Here is an 18,164-nt window from a genome sequence, read left to right as displayed (position 1 = left end):
AAATCCAAAATACCTCCCATCCCCAGTGGTTGGGTATCTCCCATACAAACACTGCTTTATGCAATGTTGCATTGTCTTGAAGAATGATGCATATTCCAAAAGGTCAGGATGTTTGTCCCTAATGGCTTCCACCAACTCCCTGTCGCATTCTCGGGCAGTTCTTATTTTCCATACGAATGCTGTTCACACCAAGTAACTTCCATTCTGAACAAAGGCTGCCTCACCACTGACCTTCTAGCACCCTCCATGCAATAACCCTACTTCCCATTGCCACCTAGTGATGATATGCTATTACAGGTGACTCACTTTTCTAGATGCAAGATCCTATTTGTATTGTAGTTGCTATGACTTTCTTTCGTTTTTGTGAAAAATATATAACGCATGTAGAACGATACTTTTTTTAATGATTTTTTTGGCACTTCGCTACCAACCTCTGGTCCACATGACCTACATTTTTCATACATTGTTCAATCCAGTGTCTTCTTCCATTTGCATATTTCAAAATTCTTGTGCTGGTCCTGCATTCTTGAGAAAAAAAAAATAGTTGCCATGGTTTATGTCCGAACCCTTGTACCACCACGTGACAGCAATTAATAAGGCATTTGTCGAAAACTTCAGATAATATGTCAGTTTTGTCTTTTTTGTTGTTTCATAGAGGGTAATTTGAAATTCCTATTACAAACTCCTGGGGCTTGTAGAGGGAACCGAACAGATGGGTTTTTGAATAGGAACCAATATCTGAAAACATGCCATGCAGCAAGAACAGCAAAATCAAAGAAATAAAGGGTTTAGTTGGGGGAAGCAAAATTCGGGCATGCTGGGTGAAAGGGCAATGACAGTGAACAAAGAAATGGTTTCAAGGTTGTCTTTGTGGTAGACAACCCACATTGATGAAAAACGGGGTGCTTATGACTTCACAGTGTCCCGCGCCATGGCCATGCGACTGCATTATGCTTTGGCTCCAGCTATGGGACATGCGCAGGTTTGAATCTCCTGGGAGAGAAGTGTAACAACTTTCCTCTTGAGATTTAGGCCTGTGTATGGGACCGGGGACATTGGGGAGGTGTAAATGAGTAGCGTAACCCGGTCATGGAAAACTACAATAACAACTGGGGGGTTCGTCGTGCTGACCACACGTCATCCTGTAACTGGTTGGATGGTCTCCCAACCCAGGTGAGTGAGTGAGTAGGATCAGGCAGGAGTGAGGCCAGCAGTCGGTACGCAGGCCCGGGCCCTCAATGGTCTGTTGTGCCACGAGTTATGTTTGACCTCACAGTAGGAGGAAGATCACCTGATGCCACATGCCTAGCAAATATGCTATGTTGAACAGTAATTCACTTGCCATTAAGTCTTCATTGAACATGCATAAATTTACAGTGAATCGCAATGTAATGGAAGACCTCATGTTGCCTTTATCTAGAATGTTTACAACATGATGTGACTCCAGCACACACCATTTTTAACAGAGTTGTTCAACGAGTTCACGAAACTGTGCCTTCACATTGAACAACGGCATGTGGTGCTCCTAGAAGAGGCCATACTTCTGAAGAGACACCATGAACAAGTACCTGGACCTGACAGCATCGTCTGGCATCTTCTGCAAGCACGTCAACTATGTCCTTACCACCTACCATGCACAGAAGATACACTTGATGGGTCCAATCAATTTTGTACCATGTGTAAACTTCTGTATGTGGCAATTGTAGCTTTCCTGGTGATGTGATTTGAACAAGTCAACTCAGGTTATCAGCCAGGTTATTTAGATGTGAGCATCCAACGCTTCAAGGGCATGCACGATGTTCTCACCGATAATTTTTGAAACTGATACCGATGCCGATATTTAACCGATTCCGATACATAAGATTATTAAACAGAAATGGGATGTTATTTTCAGCATGACAAAAATAAATTTGCTATGTACATTTCTATTGTATATCATATGTATATACATATATATTCTCAAGAGATGCGAATGTACATTTGCATCTACAAAAGGTTATGTGAACCTAGATATTTAACATTACTACACAAGCAGTTCTTTGAAATGCAAAATGAATTCCTGTTCTGCCAGATTCAACTTCAGAAACATGAGATTGGGAAGCACTTCAGGAAGTAACCTACTTCTTCTCTTATCTCAAATCTGTTCAGCAACACTGAACACTCAATCACTGAATACTGATTCAGCAGTATGCCCAAGTATTTTCTCAGGACTTGCTTCAGGTTTGAATATTCATTTTTGAATTTCCAATACAACAGCAGATCCTGGTTCAGCAATGTACTGTTTTTATTTCCGATTTATAGTTAGGTTGATCCTCTGAATGAGTTTGCAATAATTGTATTACAAAAACTCTACAATAATGACGAATCATAACCAAATTTTCAATAAATCTTACAAAACTAGAATATAAAACTTATTAGAAGGTAAAAACTCTAGTATAATCTGTACCGGTTTAAATATCGGATTTTTGCCGAATCCGATACCGATGTGTCAATTTCGGCCGATTTTCATACATCCGTAATCGGCTTCGGCACATCCCTAGTAAAGACCATCCACAGACCGCCACTCAAGACCAAGGTACTGCTCCGCTCAGTCAACGATGACCTGGAGCTCTGGATTCCAGGAGTGTACAGCATCCCCCGTGAATGTGGGACTCCATACATTGTACAAACAGGATGAGCCATTCATCAGAGATGATGAGGGCCTTCCCGATGGCAGTTGTTGCGTCATTGCCTTGTAATCAAGGGATCCCAGGTTTGATATTCAGTGGAGGCACATAGTAGTTTGGATCCCACTTTAAACTGTAGCCTTACTGTGCATAAAGTGGACTTAGAACACCAAATAAATAAAATAAAATCATCAGAGATGAAATGAACATCAAACCTACATCATGATCTTCCAAGCAGAGAAGTCAGGACTGGCAGAGCACAGCATTAACGAGAGTCATAGGATTTTATTTGAAGACACCAAGATCATATTAAAATGTGCTGGTTTCTGGGACAGAAGAATAAAGGAAGCCATAGCCAATCACGGAAAAGCAAGAATCTCAACAGGGATGTGGGACTCCAGCTGTTACGCGTGGAACTCACTTCTCCACAAAAGCATGACATTTGCCAACAAAACACAGGATCCAGAAAGAGCCAATCACAGGACAGAACCTAAGTTCTGCCCCCTCCACACTCACAAATAGAACTTTGCACTGTTCTGCAATTCAACATACCCTGATGATGAGAGCAATGTATGTGCTCGAAACGTTGGACATTAACATCGAATTAACCTGCCTGATAACCTAATAGCAATTGTTCTGTATGTGGTTCCTACACTTGGGCAGACAAGCGGTAGTTTCCACAGCTAATTCTCTTCACCGATGAACCAAATACACCAGTGAAGCTGTTTTGAACTGGCCAAAACAGACATGTTAGGTATGACAAAAATGCTCATGCCACATGGATTCCAGGAAAGGTTTGGCATCAGTGCGTGGGAAGATATCATATGAAGTTATTACATTGGGCAAAATGTTCTTCCACTCTGCCTAATGGGGGACACTTTATTGAGCTTGCTGCAAGAAGTATTTCCACAGTTCTTGGAAGACGTTACCACTGAGCATTTGGCAACAAATGTCGTTTCAACACAATGATGCACCAGCACACTTTGCACATGCCATCAGAGATCATCTCGACCAAACATCTGGAGTACGATGGATAGGTTGAGGTGGCCCAACTGCTCAGTAGATTTAATTCCACTTGAGTTATTCCTGTAGGCTCCACGAGACAGTGTGGAGTTGGATGAAGATTTGCTTGCAGGACTTCTGGATGTGACACAAGAGAATCAACATACACCAGGTATTGTTGAACAGGTGTACCAGAACATGCTTTGCACGTATCGACATTGGTGATCGCCAGATCAAGTAACTGTTGCAGCCTGCATTCAATGCTGAACAAACAACTGGAACTGCACAACAAACATGACCCCTGTTTCAAGACTTCACATGACATGTGATTGGATAGAACATCCTGTCCATACAGGAACACTGTAAACATTTGTTTATTGGGACTGGACTTCTCGTTATAAATGCTCTTTGATCAAGTATAAGCTGGAGATTTAAAACACCTGATCTGTTGTTTATTTTCTATTTGACTCATGGTGCATTTACAGACAAGTTTGTAATGGGAATTTCAAAACACCCTGTATATATATGAAGGTATGACATACTCAAATGTAAAACATACATTGTATGTTGGTCAAACAGTATGTTTATTTTTTAACCAAACTGAATTTTAAAGCACAGATTTTTCAAATGTATGGTTAGTGTTATAAAAAAATGCTACAATAATAACTATTTGTCATAGAGTTGAGATTTGTCTACTTTTTGATGGAAATGCCAGGGCTTTCACATGAAGTAAAATGTTGACATCCCACCTCGATAGAGGTGCAATTATAAGAAGAAAAGCATAAAATTGCTCCAGAAATTCCTTTTCAGGGAGACACTGCAGCCATCGCAATAAAACACGGTGAACAGAAAGATTCCAAAATGCAATACTGACTTGTACCTAAAATTGTGCTAAGTATTGATGAAAATTATCCTTTAGTTCATCATTTAAAAAATATATAACTGAAATGCACTACATGCATGCAAAAAAGCAGTGTTGTCAACTATATTCCCCAATAGGTTATGGCAGTGGCGATGCTAGATAAAGGGCAACTAGGGCACTGCCCCACAACAATTTTAACATAAAAAGTTCATCTGAAGAGACGATCGGTATATAACTAAAATTTTTGTTATTTCCCTCAACTCCTACGTTGCGTGCACCCTGTGCAAGGTTAATATATTTCTACGTCCTGTTGGAGAGAGTCCGATCTCAGCTCTGGATCAGTCAGTGATGTCATGTCTCAGGGCAAAGATTTACAGCATAGGTAAGGGACGGTATACCCTCACAATAGAAAAGTGCAAAATTCGTATCCGTCTTTGGGCAGTGGACGAGGTGCCCTGCTCATTCATGTTTCCCTCCTTAACTTTTCAGTGTTTTTAACTCTTGGCAGGCACTTTATTCGTTCTTCCAGCCTTTGTACTTTCACCTTCCTCAGTACGATGCAGCAATAAGCTACAAAAAAAATTCTTTGAATGCTTTTCTTCACGCTAGTCCCTCAGTGATTTCAAAAAGATCCTCCTTCCCTTCCATTGCATACGGATTTGGATTTGAGTGAGTTTGCGTTGCATTCCATCTGTGTGTGTATTGATCGCTTATGAAATAATTAGTTTATCGTGAGTGAAAGGGTTTATAGTTACTGTACGTGTGTATTTATTTGTGTGATTGTGCCTGTGTTCCAGATAACTTTAGATGCAGATTATCTTCATAAGTATAAACAAACTATTTTGGGAGTACATGGCCAATGTAAAGTGTTGTAACTGAACTTAACACTACATCATCTTCCTAGTTAGTTATTGATATCAGTGGATACTTGGTGAAGTAGAAACTTTAATATCTACGCCTTTCAATTCACTGACAATGGAAGAGAAACTGCAGATAAAGCGACTAGGACCACATCAACCAAATATTTCAATTCAGCATTCAACAACATGTAAGGGAAATCAAGTAAATCGGAATTTTAACATGGACTGGTATCAACGAAAAGTGTGGCTTTGTGGTTGCGATAAATGGAGTGCTTTATTTTGCTTTCCTTGCATTTTGTTTGGACACATACAGGTATAAAGGACATGAAACATTTGTCAGAAAAGATAAAAAGCCACGAATCTTCAGAATTGCACATTAATGCATGTACGGATCTTGCATTACTGGATCGTGTAAGTATTGCTAAACAACTGGACACATCATATCGAATAGCAGTGAAACGGCACAATGATATGGTTGACAAGAACAGGAAAATTCTATCAACTATTATAGACTGCATTACATTTTGCAGTGTATTTGAGTGTGCATTGAGAGGTCATGATGAATCTGCAGATTCAGTTAACAGAGGAATATTTCTTGGTCTTGTAAATTTTGTGGCAGAACTTGATTCATCATTAAAAGAACATCTTGAGTCTGATAGTGTATTTAAGGGAACCTCAAGCACAGTGCATTTTGGAAGTATGAAGAGAAGAAATAAGCATTCAGATAGAAAATGCTCATTTTGTTGCAATTCAGGCTAATGAAACTACAGATTCTTCTTCACAGCTACAACTTGTTCTCATTTTTTGCTATGAGAGATCTGGAAAAGTTTATGAACGATTTTGGGGATTTTTTAATCTTGCTCATGCCAGAGCAAACAATATTGCAGAAATATTGTTATCTGAAATAGGTCAGTTCTTAAAAGATAAGCCATATAAATTAATTGCTCAGTGCTTCGACGGGGCAGCTGTAATGAGTGGGCAACATGCAGCTGTTCAAACACTTATTAGGAAGCATTATGAATATGCATATTTTATTCATAGCTATGCCCATCAATTCAATCTCACCATGCAACATGCTACTCTGCATATAAGTGGGGGTCAGGACATTCTTCATGCATCTTACTGGCTTTGCATCATTCTTTTTGAGGTCACCTCAGAGAATTGCTGCTTTAGAATCAGTTGCATCAAAGCAGTTGCCCAGGATAATTCCTACGTGGTTGAATTTCAATAGCAGACTGGTGAACACAATATTTGAATACAGGACGGAAATTATTGAATGTCTTGAAAAAAATAGAACAGAGTGCCGAATTCGACTGTGTGACAATTCGAGAGGCAGCTGTTTTTTGTTATCAATTGAAAAACGACATCTTTATGTATTGGCTATCACTGTTTCACAAAATCATGCCGCATGTTGACCACTTGTACGCCGAAGTTCAGAAAACGAACACGGACCCAGTACAAGTACATGCTGCTATAAACAAATTCGAAAATGCAGTCACGGACGTGAGAAATGGCATATCTGGAAGAGAACGTTCATGCAAGGAAGGAAGTGATCCAAAACGTAGGCGTAAATCGAACTCAGCAACAGCGAAGCGAGCGGCATCTCTAGAAGTTTGCGATACCATAACAATGCAAGCCCATGAACGCTTCTCATTCACAGGGCATCTTGTTGCTTCAACACTTTTTAGCTCAAATAAGTTTGAGACATATGCTCTAAAATTTCCTGAATGTGAGGTAAACGCTGCTGTTGATGCATACTCCTTTCTATGTAAATAAGCCACGGCTGAAAACTGAACTAACTACGTTGTATACGACAAAAGATTTCAGAATCAGTAGTGGAGCAACCTCCCTCCTTCAGTTCTTCCTTCATAACAACTTAGAAGGGGTATACGCTGAAATTGTGAAGCTGTTACGTGTTATTGTAACCACTCCCATGAACACTGCGGAATCAGAAAGGTGTTTCTCTACGCTAAAGCGCATTAAAACTTTTATGCGTAACACCATGAAGGAGAAGAGATTAAATGCATTGGCCATGCTATCTATTGAAAAGGAACTTATTCGTGAAATTCCTGACTTCAACAAAAGAGTAATCGAGAAGTTTGCATGTTTAAAGAACCGCAGAGTGGACTTCTTATACAAAGACATAACACATTAATATTAGTTTTCATTATTGGCATGGTGAGGTACAGAAAGGAAGAGAAGCAAGACCCCCTCCCCCAGTGTTAAAAGTGTGAATGTGTGAACATTTGACATATTACTGTATAGTGAATCAACTACTCTGCACTAAATAACTTTGTGTGGAATCGAAGTCCATGCCCCCTCCCTCTATTAAAAGACAAGGAGCAGCCGCTCGTCTGGAGATAGATATTCACCATCATTGTCATCACAGTTCCTCGTGCGAAGGAAAATATTCCATCATTATAAATAAAAAAAAAAGTATTTTATTTTCTCTCATTTCTGTAATTAGTATCTTCACTTCTTCATTTTATTTTGTTATTGATGAGCAGTAAGGGGGATTTCACCGTCGTTGTTGAAAGTACGTTTGGCAATGCTTCCTTTCTCATGCCCTTTATAGCAGAGCTAACAGTGTAACATTTTGCTAACCATTCCAGTATCTACCCAAAAGTTTTATTGCAAGCATATAGGGTTCCCACCTCAGTAATCGAGGTTTTTTTTTTAATTCATGTAATTTCTTCCATATGTTGCTGATTTTTCGTATTCCTATGTAGTGAGTATTTAATGCTCTTTGGAGAGACATCTTGATCCGAATTTGTTACATTTCATTCCAAATAGTGACCCATTGTTATAACAATTTACTTACTCTATGTCAAGGAACTCTTCACAAAAACCTTACAGAGGAATATAGAGGTTAACTGCCCCCCCCCTCCCCAACCCCCCAAAAATGTGCCCTGCCTGCCTGGAAAGGCCCCTGGGTTATGGAATGGAAGATCTGGTGTGATTTTTTGGTGGAAAATACCAAGTTAGATCTCAACCCCAGAAAAAGCAGCAAAGTTACATAAAACACTCAACATTTCTTCATACCACATTTAATATCCAAATCTCATAAAAAGTGAAGTTAAAGACCTCTGAGTGACATCAAACACAAAGCAAAAATTTAATAACCATATGGAAATTGTTACTCATGTTCAGAAACTTTGATTCATAACCAGGTCAAGCAAAAACTTAACAAAAATAGTCAACAAACACTGTCTTCAACTGGTCAAAAATAAAATATGCATCAGTAATCTGGAATTCAACTGAAATAATTAATTCAAAGACATGAATGCATTCAGTCAACACAAAGCCCGTGGAGATAATGATTCAATACACATGCCTGTTTTCATTTTATGAAGTGAACTTCCTTTTTGCATAATATTACGAAATTAGATCAGAAACACTGCATATATGATTACAAGAAATACAAAAATAAAACAAAATAAGTAAAATATGCATTTATATTAAAAATCAGATTTCTGTTTTCAATCTTTTGAGTATTTGAACTCTACAAGTACGAATCTTGAATTTAATGAAAATTTATGCCTTAATTTAAGAAAAGAAAAAATCCTTATCAAGCTTTAAATAAACAGCCAGTTAAGTTTGGTGGTTGACTTGGTACAATCACATACACTTCTGGGTTGTAACAATCCCACTGTAAGTCAATGAGTTCTTTACAAACCCAGAAGTGTCTGTGACTGTACAACATTGGCACAGAATGTCAAGGACACAGGCTTGATCATCAATTGAGCCACAATTTCCATTAACATCTCAAGAAAATCTCATTACCTGGTAACAAAATAGAACCAAGAGGGTCTTCCTCGATGGAGGTAATTCTGTCGGCGAACATTGCTATTGTTCCATCAGATTCCAAAAATTGGCACCCATGCTCACACAAAGCCAGTTTAGTTAATAATTCCAAAACATTTAAATGCAGCAGCACATCATCTCCATTTAATTCTTGCATTAAAGATGATATGAAGTCTGTAGATTTTACAACTTCAAATGTTTGAGGCGAGAGTGTAGCTACAGTCAACACAACCTAAAACCAATTACAAGAAATAATATTCAAAAACACAATCATTATAATGTCATTGTTCATGACACCTTATTCTGACATTTCTGATACACAGATAGTGACAAAAACCTGATTCATTACATTGAATTTCTTTTTGTGTTTTGCAGGGATTGAAGATAAAATAAAACCATAGGCAACAATTAAAGAATAATATCAGAAATTAAATTCAGAAACTTTAGATAATCCTTTCCTGCTGAGACTTAATACTAGGTTCTGTGAAATACACATCCACCATGCTGAACCTGTAGGTTCTACATAGCATACAATCACTCTATATTTCTTATTGAAAATACGAGGGTTATTCGGAAAGTAACTTCCATTTGGGTATATAATAAACACCAAGGCATTGTGAGAGTTTTTATTATATACAACTGAAAGAGACAACTCTAAGCTATTTTTCTACATAAGCACCGTTTCTGTTGAGACACTTACGAGGGTCACTATTTATATTTTGAGCCTTGGCAACACTGATTGAAGTTAGGCGCAATTTGACGTTTGCACGGAATCGTCTGGCATTATTGACCATAACGTACTTCAAATGTTTTGTCAATAGCTTCATTTGTGTTGTTTATGTTGCCTTGGAGATTGCGTGACAACAATAAAATGGAATTAACTCGTGAACATTTACATGCGATGATTTTTTACGACTTTCGACGTGGATTATCAAGACAAGAGTGCATCGATCAACTTACTTCCACATTTGGCGATGAAGCCCCATCCTTTGCCACTGTGAAACGCTGGTATAACGAATTTAATCGTGGCCGCCATTCGCTCACCGACGAGATTCGCGAAGGTCGTCCAAAATCAGTTGTTGTTCAAGAAAACATTGATGCTGTGCAAAACCTAATACTGCAAGATCGTCATGTGACATACTGTGAGATTGAGGCAACCATAGGCATTAGTTCCACCAGCATATATAAAATATTACATGATCATTTAGCTGTGAGAAAGGTATGTTCTCGTTGGATCCCACACAATTTGACAAAAACTCAAAAAGACGCTCGCGTCAATTGGTGTAAACAAATGCTCAATAAATACAATCGTGGTGCTTCAAAAGACGTATATAAGATTGTAACAGGTGACGAATCATGGATATATGCATATGAGCCGGAACGTAATCAGCAGTCGACTGTATGGGTGTTTCAAGATGAACCCAATCCAACAAAAGTTGTTCGCACTCGAAGCACATCGAAACAAATGGCTGCCTGTTTTTTCGGGAAAACTGGTCATGTGGCAACTGTGCCTTTAGAGGAACGTAGAATGGTCAACTCTGAATGGTACATAACAATTTGTTTGCCAGAGGTCTTCGGTCAAATACGGAAAACAAACAAACACCGTTGGATCATTCTTCATCAAGACAATGCCAGCTGTCACACATCTCGTCTAACAACCGACTTTATGAACAGTCAAAAAATCGAATTGATGGGTCATCCGCACGTACAATCCTGATTTGGCACCCAAAGACTTCTTCTTGTTCCCGAATGTCAAGAATAAATTGCGTGGACAACGATTTTCGTCGGCGGAAGATGCCGTTGATGCGTTCAAAAACCATATTATGGAGGTGTCTCAAGAAGATTGGAAAAACTGCTTTGACAAATGGTTCGAACAAATGCAAAAGTGTATTGACCATAAAGCACAATAATTCGAAAAACAATAAAGCAGTTTTCAATGCCAAATTCCTGTTTTTTCATTGTTAGGCTCAAAATATAAATAGTGACCCTCGTATCATATCGGCGAACAAGGTTTACAATACCCATGTCAAAGAAATCTGCCGCTTGTGCATTCAGCCATGCAGTAACACTGTCCTTGAGCTCCTGGTAATTGTTGAAGTGCTGTGCCCCTAGCCACTTCATCATTTGTGGAAAGAGGTGATAATCGCTAAGGGTCAAATCTGGGCTGTAAGGAGGGTGGTCAAACAATTCCCACTGAAAATGTTGGAGAAGGTCCTTGGTTCGAGCAGCAGTATTTGGGCGAGCGTTATCATGCACGAGAACAATGCCAGAACTCAACATGCCTCATCGCCAGTTTTGAATTGCTCGTCGCAATTTCTTTACGGTTTCGCAATACACTTGGGCGTTGATTGTTGTGCTTCATTCCAGGAACTCCAACAACAGTGTCCCTTTTCTGTCCCAAAACACAGTTGCCATGAGTTCACTCGTGGCTGAATGCACAGGCGGCAGATTTCTTTGACATGGGTATTGTAAACCTTGTTCGCCGATATGACAAGGGTCTCAACAGAAACGGTGCTTATGTAGAAAAATAGCTTAGAGTTGTCTCTTTCAGTTGTATATAATAAAAACTCTCACAATGTCCTGGTGTTTATTTTATACCCAAACGGAAGTTACTTTCCGAATGACCCTCAGGTTATCTTAGAATATTTAAGCTTTGCGGACAAGTAGGAACTGAAAGGAATTAATTTCACACTGATTCCTATTCTTGAGTGGGATCTACAGAAAGAATCTGAAGTGGTGTGAATCATTACTGTTATTGCATCTTGCAAACCATGTGACTACAGGAATTCCTGAGACGGCATCTACCAGTAGGTTTTGTTATCTGCACTACCTTACAGAAGCAGAAATGGAATAATTGCTAACTACAAATAAATCAGGTGATGAACATTCTGATTTTGATGAATTAGTTCCGACAGTGAAGATTCAGATTATGCTGACATGGACACTTCTGGGTTGTAACAATCCCACTGACTTTCAATGCAATTGTTACAACCCACAAGTGGCTGTGACTGTATGAATGTGTCCCTTAGTCCACACACTTTAAAAGTACAAAATTCATTTAACACCCGCTTTAATTAATTTTGTGTAAGAAACTGTTACTTCCAAGACATCTGAATATTGTTTGATCTTCATACATTACTCTACAATCCGCACTTTTTTTCCAAAATTGTAGCCCCCAAAAACTGGTACACGGAATAATTCGGACAGCCAACATGAAACCATGCATGTTTTTACTAAGTCACTGTGAATTTCTTTAAAAAATAAACACAGTAACAAAAACTGAATATGAATAACACAGTACTTCTGGGCTGATCATTTTTTTTTTTTTTATGTATCCCTCTAATAATAACCTGTGACTCAACAACTCGGAAAGGGTCTTGGCCTATCTCCCGACTGCCAGTCTCCCTCCCCAATGGACATTTCCACTAATTTTTTAAGACCATTTTTAAAATCTATACAATTGACAAATAACCCCTGCAATTTCCCACGTTCATGTGCCTTCATTTTTAGGTAAAAAAAATTGACTTTCCAATTTTCGAGCTGAGCGTTGCGCACAAAACACACCTGCGCCATGTTGTGACTGTCGTCTGCATATTGTGTTGGCTTCATTTGGTATTAGGGCATGTCTGTGCCTGCTATGAGATAATTGATTGGAAAAGAAACATAATTACTAGAATCGGAAGTGGTAGTTACCACTGTCAGCGCTTTACCACAGTTTTCTCCACCGAGTTAACATTACAAATAAGAATATACCGTTGCCTTGCGCAGAAACAACAAGTTTCCATCTTGTGAGTTACAAGAGCCGAGCCACCTGAATTTTGTAGTTGGTTAGTGTTGTTGATATCACAATGGAAAATAAAGAATTATAAGTTGTGCATTTTAACATTATGCACAAAGACGAGTACCAGATGCCCCAATAAGTTATTCCTCCATGTACCCACGACTGGAAAAAGGCGACTTACTTGGTTGTGATTTGCATGGCGACGACACATCAATGATAAGCTACAAGAAAAATAAACTTGGTCTGTGAAAGTTATGTAAAAGTGTATATTCTTTTGTATTTCTAAAAATTAAAAAAAAAAAAATATTTATTACTTACGTAAAATGAGTATCTATTTTGTACACCGACAACGTTTCGGGAACCACTGTTCCCTTCTTCAGGCCTTATATTTCAGCTATCCGAAAATTGCCATAACCTCGTCAATTCATACGCTCGTCAGGAAAAGGAATTGGTACATTTTGGTAAAGGTAAAATATTTGGAAAACACTAAAACCTTTGCTTTACCCATGCTTACTGCTTTTTGTTAAAAATAATAACTATAAAACCTTCCACTTAAGAACCAGTGCAAGTTAAAACTTTTAAAAAAGCAAAGAAGCCCCTTATCATGCTATTCCCATGCGGACTGTCTGTGCTTTCCCTATCGAATGCGTGAGGTTGCTAGCGTGTCGACTCTCCCCTCCCCTACTTTGCCCCTACATTTCTCCTCCTCGTTACATCATTTCAAGATCAACATTGCGTACAACTTGGGCTTCGTGTATTACGTCACAGGTGACCTGGAATCCAATTTTCTCGTATTCCCGTTTCTCCCATTTTTTGAGCAGTTCAATCCATAGTTCGTCTATATTTCCATCTTCTCTGTTAAGCTTATTCTCTCTTATTTCTACAAATGTACGAGGCCTCATAGACGTTCCTCCTAAGCAATTCTCCTCTTCCCTTATTATTTCTCGTACTTCTATTTGATGTACTTCATCTATAATGTGCTCCGATAGTCCGGTTCGGGGAACCTCCTCCCTTATGTCTTTATCATGTTCCTTCCAACGTATGCTCATGATTCTACCTGTTTGTCCTATACACTCTTGATTCGATAGGGAAAGCTCAGGCAGTCTGCATGGGAATAGCATGAAAAGGGGCATCTTTACTTTTTTTAAAGTTTTAACTTGCACTGTTTCTTAAGTGGAACGTTTTATAGTGATTAATTTTAACAAAAAGCAGTAAGCATGGGTAAAGCAAAGGTTTTAGTGTTTTCCAAATATTTTACCTTTACCATAATGTACCAATTCCTTTTCCTGACGAGTGTATGAATTGACGAGGCTATGGCAATTTTCGGATAGTTGAAATATAGGACCTGAAGAAGGGAACAGTGATTCCCGAAACGTTGTCGGTATACAAAATAGATACTCATTTTACGTAAGTAATAAAATATTTTTGTATTTTTAATTTTTTGTCGGTAACGCGTCTGACTACCATGCTCAAGGTCCCGGGTTCGATCCCCGGCCGGTTCAAATCCGGGAACTTTTCTAACGTTGGAAGCAGCCTCGGTGCCCACCCAGCGTCGAATGGCATGGGTACCTGGGGGAAACCCTGGGGGGGTAAAGGCGGTCAGGGGTATGATGCTGATCACATCACCCCCACTCATGACCGGATCAAGGAAGTGTGGGGCATGGTGCTAAGCACAGGGGAGCACTTTACCTTTTTATTTTATTTTATTAGTTTATAATATTTCTCATTGTATAATAATCATTTCATTTTTTATAATTTTTTATTAATGTTATTACTTCTACTATTCAAGTTTTATCATTTTTCACTTTATTTTTCTGTTGCAATCATGGACGTCGAAAATTGTTCCCATTTATATAATAATAATAATGAAAATTGGAATAAAATTGGTTTATTTTATTAGTTTATAATATTTATCATTGTATAATAATAATTTTAATTTTATACATTTTTATTGATGTTATTACTTCTACTATTCAAGTTTTATCATTGTCCAGAGTTCCTGCAAAAAATTCTGGCAACGCACTTGGTTGGAATAATGTCTAAATGAAATTAATTTGTTATTATTATTAACAATAAAAATAACATACTTTCTGTTTCTTGTAACTTGAAATGAATGATTCCAACTTCTAGGAAGTGGTCAACGGATCGGTTCGAACACCCTGCCCCTTGCGATGCTCATATACATTACATTACTTTCGGATACGCAGAAAAAATAAAAAGATGCTGGTTTGTATCATCGTACAAACAGACACTGTAACATTTTTCTCCAGGTAAATTTATTGCACTGCAGTAATACCACCACTACTAATAATAATAAATGAAGATTAGGAACGATCGCTACTTAGAAAAGTCTTGCAACAGCATAATATTGATTGATTTTGAATATGCTGTCAATAATCGAAGTAAATGTAAAATGTGTGAAATTTCCCTTGCAAATCTTAACTCGCTGTCTTTGCTCCTCTCATGTCTGCTACAATATCATTTCTCCAAAACATGAAGCTACTGTGAATGCATGTACACATGTTAGATCACTGGAATTGGATTTTGTATATCTTTCGCCTGTTTATAATAGAAACATTAATTATGAAAATCACAGAAAATCTGTAGTGTTCTGTTCAGCGTTACAAGCATGAGGAGCATTGCCTTCTTGCACACCGTTTTCACTGCCAAAGAGAACTTCATAACTGCAATATCCAATCAGAGGCCGTTTCAATTTTCGTGACGTATATCATCAATCTGGTACAACTTCTAAGGTCAATTTTTAGCAAACTATGTCGAATTAACACAAACTATTTTGCATAACATTAATATAAAATGAATGGCATGCAGTGATAAAGTTAAAATGATATTTTAGGTTAGAGTTGAAATGTCTATTTCCTCACGATGCTGGGTTGCCACAGGTCCTATACATAGGCCAAAAACCCAGACTGAACCCAGGTGGACTCAAACCCATGCCATCCCGCAGTTGGGAGTCCAAAGCACAGCACAGACCGCACGGCAACAACGGAGGAGTACTTATGTAACCATCTATTATCCACTTTAACTTTGGGAGGCAGAATTTGTAATAAATTGTTATAATGGTGTGAAAATAAAACAAATAAAAAAACACAGTTTAGTTCTTTTACACTCAGAATAACAGCAGTGGAAAATATTGCAATGAAAAACCGTACCCGTCAAAATGACAGGTTAGTCCTAATTGGTAGCTAGGAAATCGTCGTCCCCTTACTGCAAATTCACACACAAATACATACAAATGCACTCACCTCATAGACTCTGAATCGAACTGTGTCACTTATCTCCATTTGCCTCCTCAGTGCTTCCATAACTTGATTTGAGAATACTGTGTGGAGTCCTCTTGTAGTTTTTGCCATGTTAACTAACAGGGATATGGCAAGCTGTGCTACAGACAGTTCAGCATCTCCCAAGCAATTCACAGCTGCAATCAACAATCTCTGGTTTTCACAAATTTGATTCACTCCCATGTCGTTTTTGGCTGCTCGCAAAAGCTGAAAAGATTAATATGAAATGTAGTTCTCAACTATGTACAGAGTATTGGCAGAAAGTTGAATTCAAAGTCCTTAATATATTGAAAAAAAAGTACCTGCTTATCCAACCAGTTAGCAGGACATTTTAACATGCAGGGTTTCAAAAGTCAGGTTACATAGGGATTTATGTGTGCACCTTGAACATTAATGCATTTGTGCAAGTGACATTTCCAGTTCTCCAGAACCTTTTGCAGAACGACCGGCATAATCACATCGGCACATTACACAATGTGTTCCTTCTGATGCTGGATGTTCTGAATCTTAACTGAGTAGACGACTGTCTTTAACCTTTTGTGTCCCAAGTATCTCGATCGAGATACCCAAAAGTAAGCCTCACGGTCCCAAGTATCTCGATCGAGACGCTGTGTCAAGGTCGTAGTTTTTACGTTATAACTTTTCTATTTTTGGCTAGAATTTCGATTTTTTTTATATATATATTTTTCCTAACACATGTATTTAACAGAAATGTTTTTTTGCATTTTTTTGTCTTCATGAAAATGGAGGGGAAAAGGTGGGAAAAGGGACTTCCCTTTTGCCTCTTTTTTCAAGGTCAACTTTTTGCCGACAAAGGAAGACCGGCTTTGTTGTTCTAAAGCAGTGCTTTTTCACTCCCTCCTATTAACTGCATTAACAGTATTCGATGTCAAAAAGTTTTCCGTGAGGGTGCAAGCAGGGGGAGGGGGAAGACTGGTTGTTGAATCTGGTGAGAATGGTTGAACACAGGTTACCCTGCATTGTCTAAAAATAGAATGTCAAGCAGCTGCAAGAATCGGCGCTAATTTTTCACTGCGTTCTAGCTTTTCGTCCGTGAATGTTGTGCGTAAGTGTTATTTTGTGCCCAAGTGCGAGGACATTTTTTGGGTGAAGTGACAATTTTTTAAAATTATTTTTGGGGGTATTCTCCCTTCCCCCTCCATATATACGCCAAATTTGCATAAATTTTGCATTTTGTGCATTTTTACATTTTTTTTCGGGGGGCGGGGGGAAACACCATTTTTTTACGAAAAGTATTTTTGAAGGGATTTTCCCCCTCCATATGTACGCCGAATGTGCATAAATTATATATCGTCTGAATCTGTGATTCATTCTGCGTACAACAGTATATCTTTCATATCTCTAGGGCATTTAGTTTCTGAGCTATAGTCATTTCAAGGTACCCCTGCATTTTGAAGCTTCAATCAGTGACCATTCCTTTTGGGGGTACAACTCAAGTTACATTGGTCATACGACAATGATGCAAATATTTTTCTGTTTCTTACATGCCAGCGATAATTTCTATGTGCATTTTGAACTTTTCATATCCTTTTTTTCGGGGGCCAGGGGGGGGGACCCCATTTTTTTAAAAAAGATTTTCAGGCGATTTCCCCCCCTTCCCCCTCCATATGTACGCCAAATGTGCATAAATTATATATCGTCTGAATCTGTGATTCATTCTGCGTACAACGGTATATCGTTCATATCTCCAGGGCAAATAGTCTCTGAGCTAAAGTCATTTCAAGGTATCGCAGCATTTTGAAGCTTGAATCAGTGGCGTGCCGACCATTCCTTTTGGGGGTACAACTCAAGTTACATTGGTCATATTATAATAATGCAAATATTTTTGTGTTCCTTACATGTCAGTGATCATTTCCATGTGCATGTCGA

The 18,164-nt window shown here is 38.5% G+C and overlaps 1 protein-coding gene across 2 annotated transcripts in view; it reads right to left on the bottom strand.

Annotated features, from left to right (window-relative positions):
- Positions 1–18,164, bottom strand: part of LOC145977842 (26S proteasome non-ATPase regulatory subunit 5) — a 66,652-nt gene that overhangs the window by 28,067 nt on the left and 20,421 nt on the right. For both annotated transcript variants that reach the window (XM_083110165.1, XM_083110164.1), the window contains exons 3-4: positions 16,239–16,481; positions 9,174–9,426 (exon numbers count right to left, since the gene is read on the bottom strand). In XM_083110165.1, the coding sequence (XP_082966291.1) occupies positions 9,174–9,426; positions 16,239–16,481 (496 nt within the window). The remainder of the gene's footprint in view (positions 1–9,173; positions 9,427–16,238; positions 16,482–18,164) is intronic.

This window comes from Lepisma saccharinum, chromosome 23 (genome assembly GCF_977018435.1).
Source record: "Lepisma saccharinum chromosome 23, izLepSacc3.1, whole genome shotgun sequence".
NCBI classification, from domain to species: Eukaryota; Metazoa; Arthropoda; class Insecta; order Zygentoma; family Lepismatidae; genus Lepisma; species Lepisma saccharinum.
This window is presented reverse-complemented; position numbering and strand designations above follow the sequence as displayed.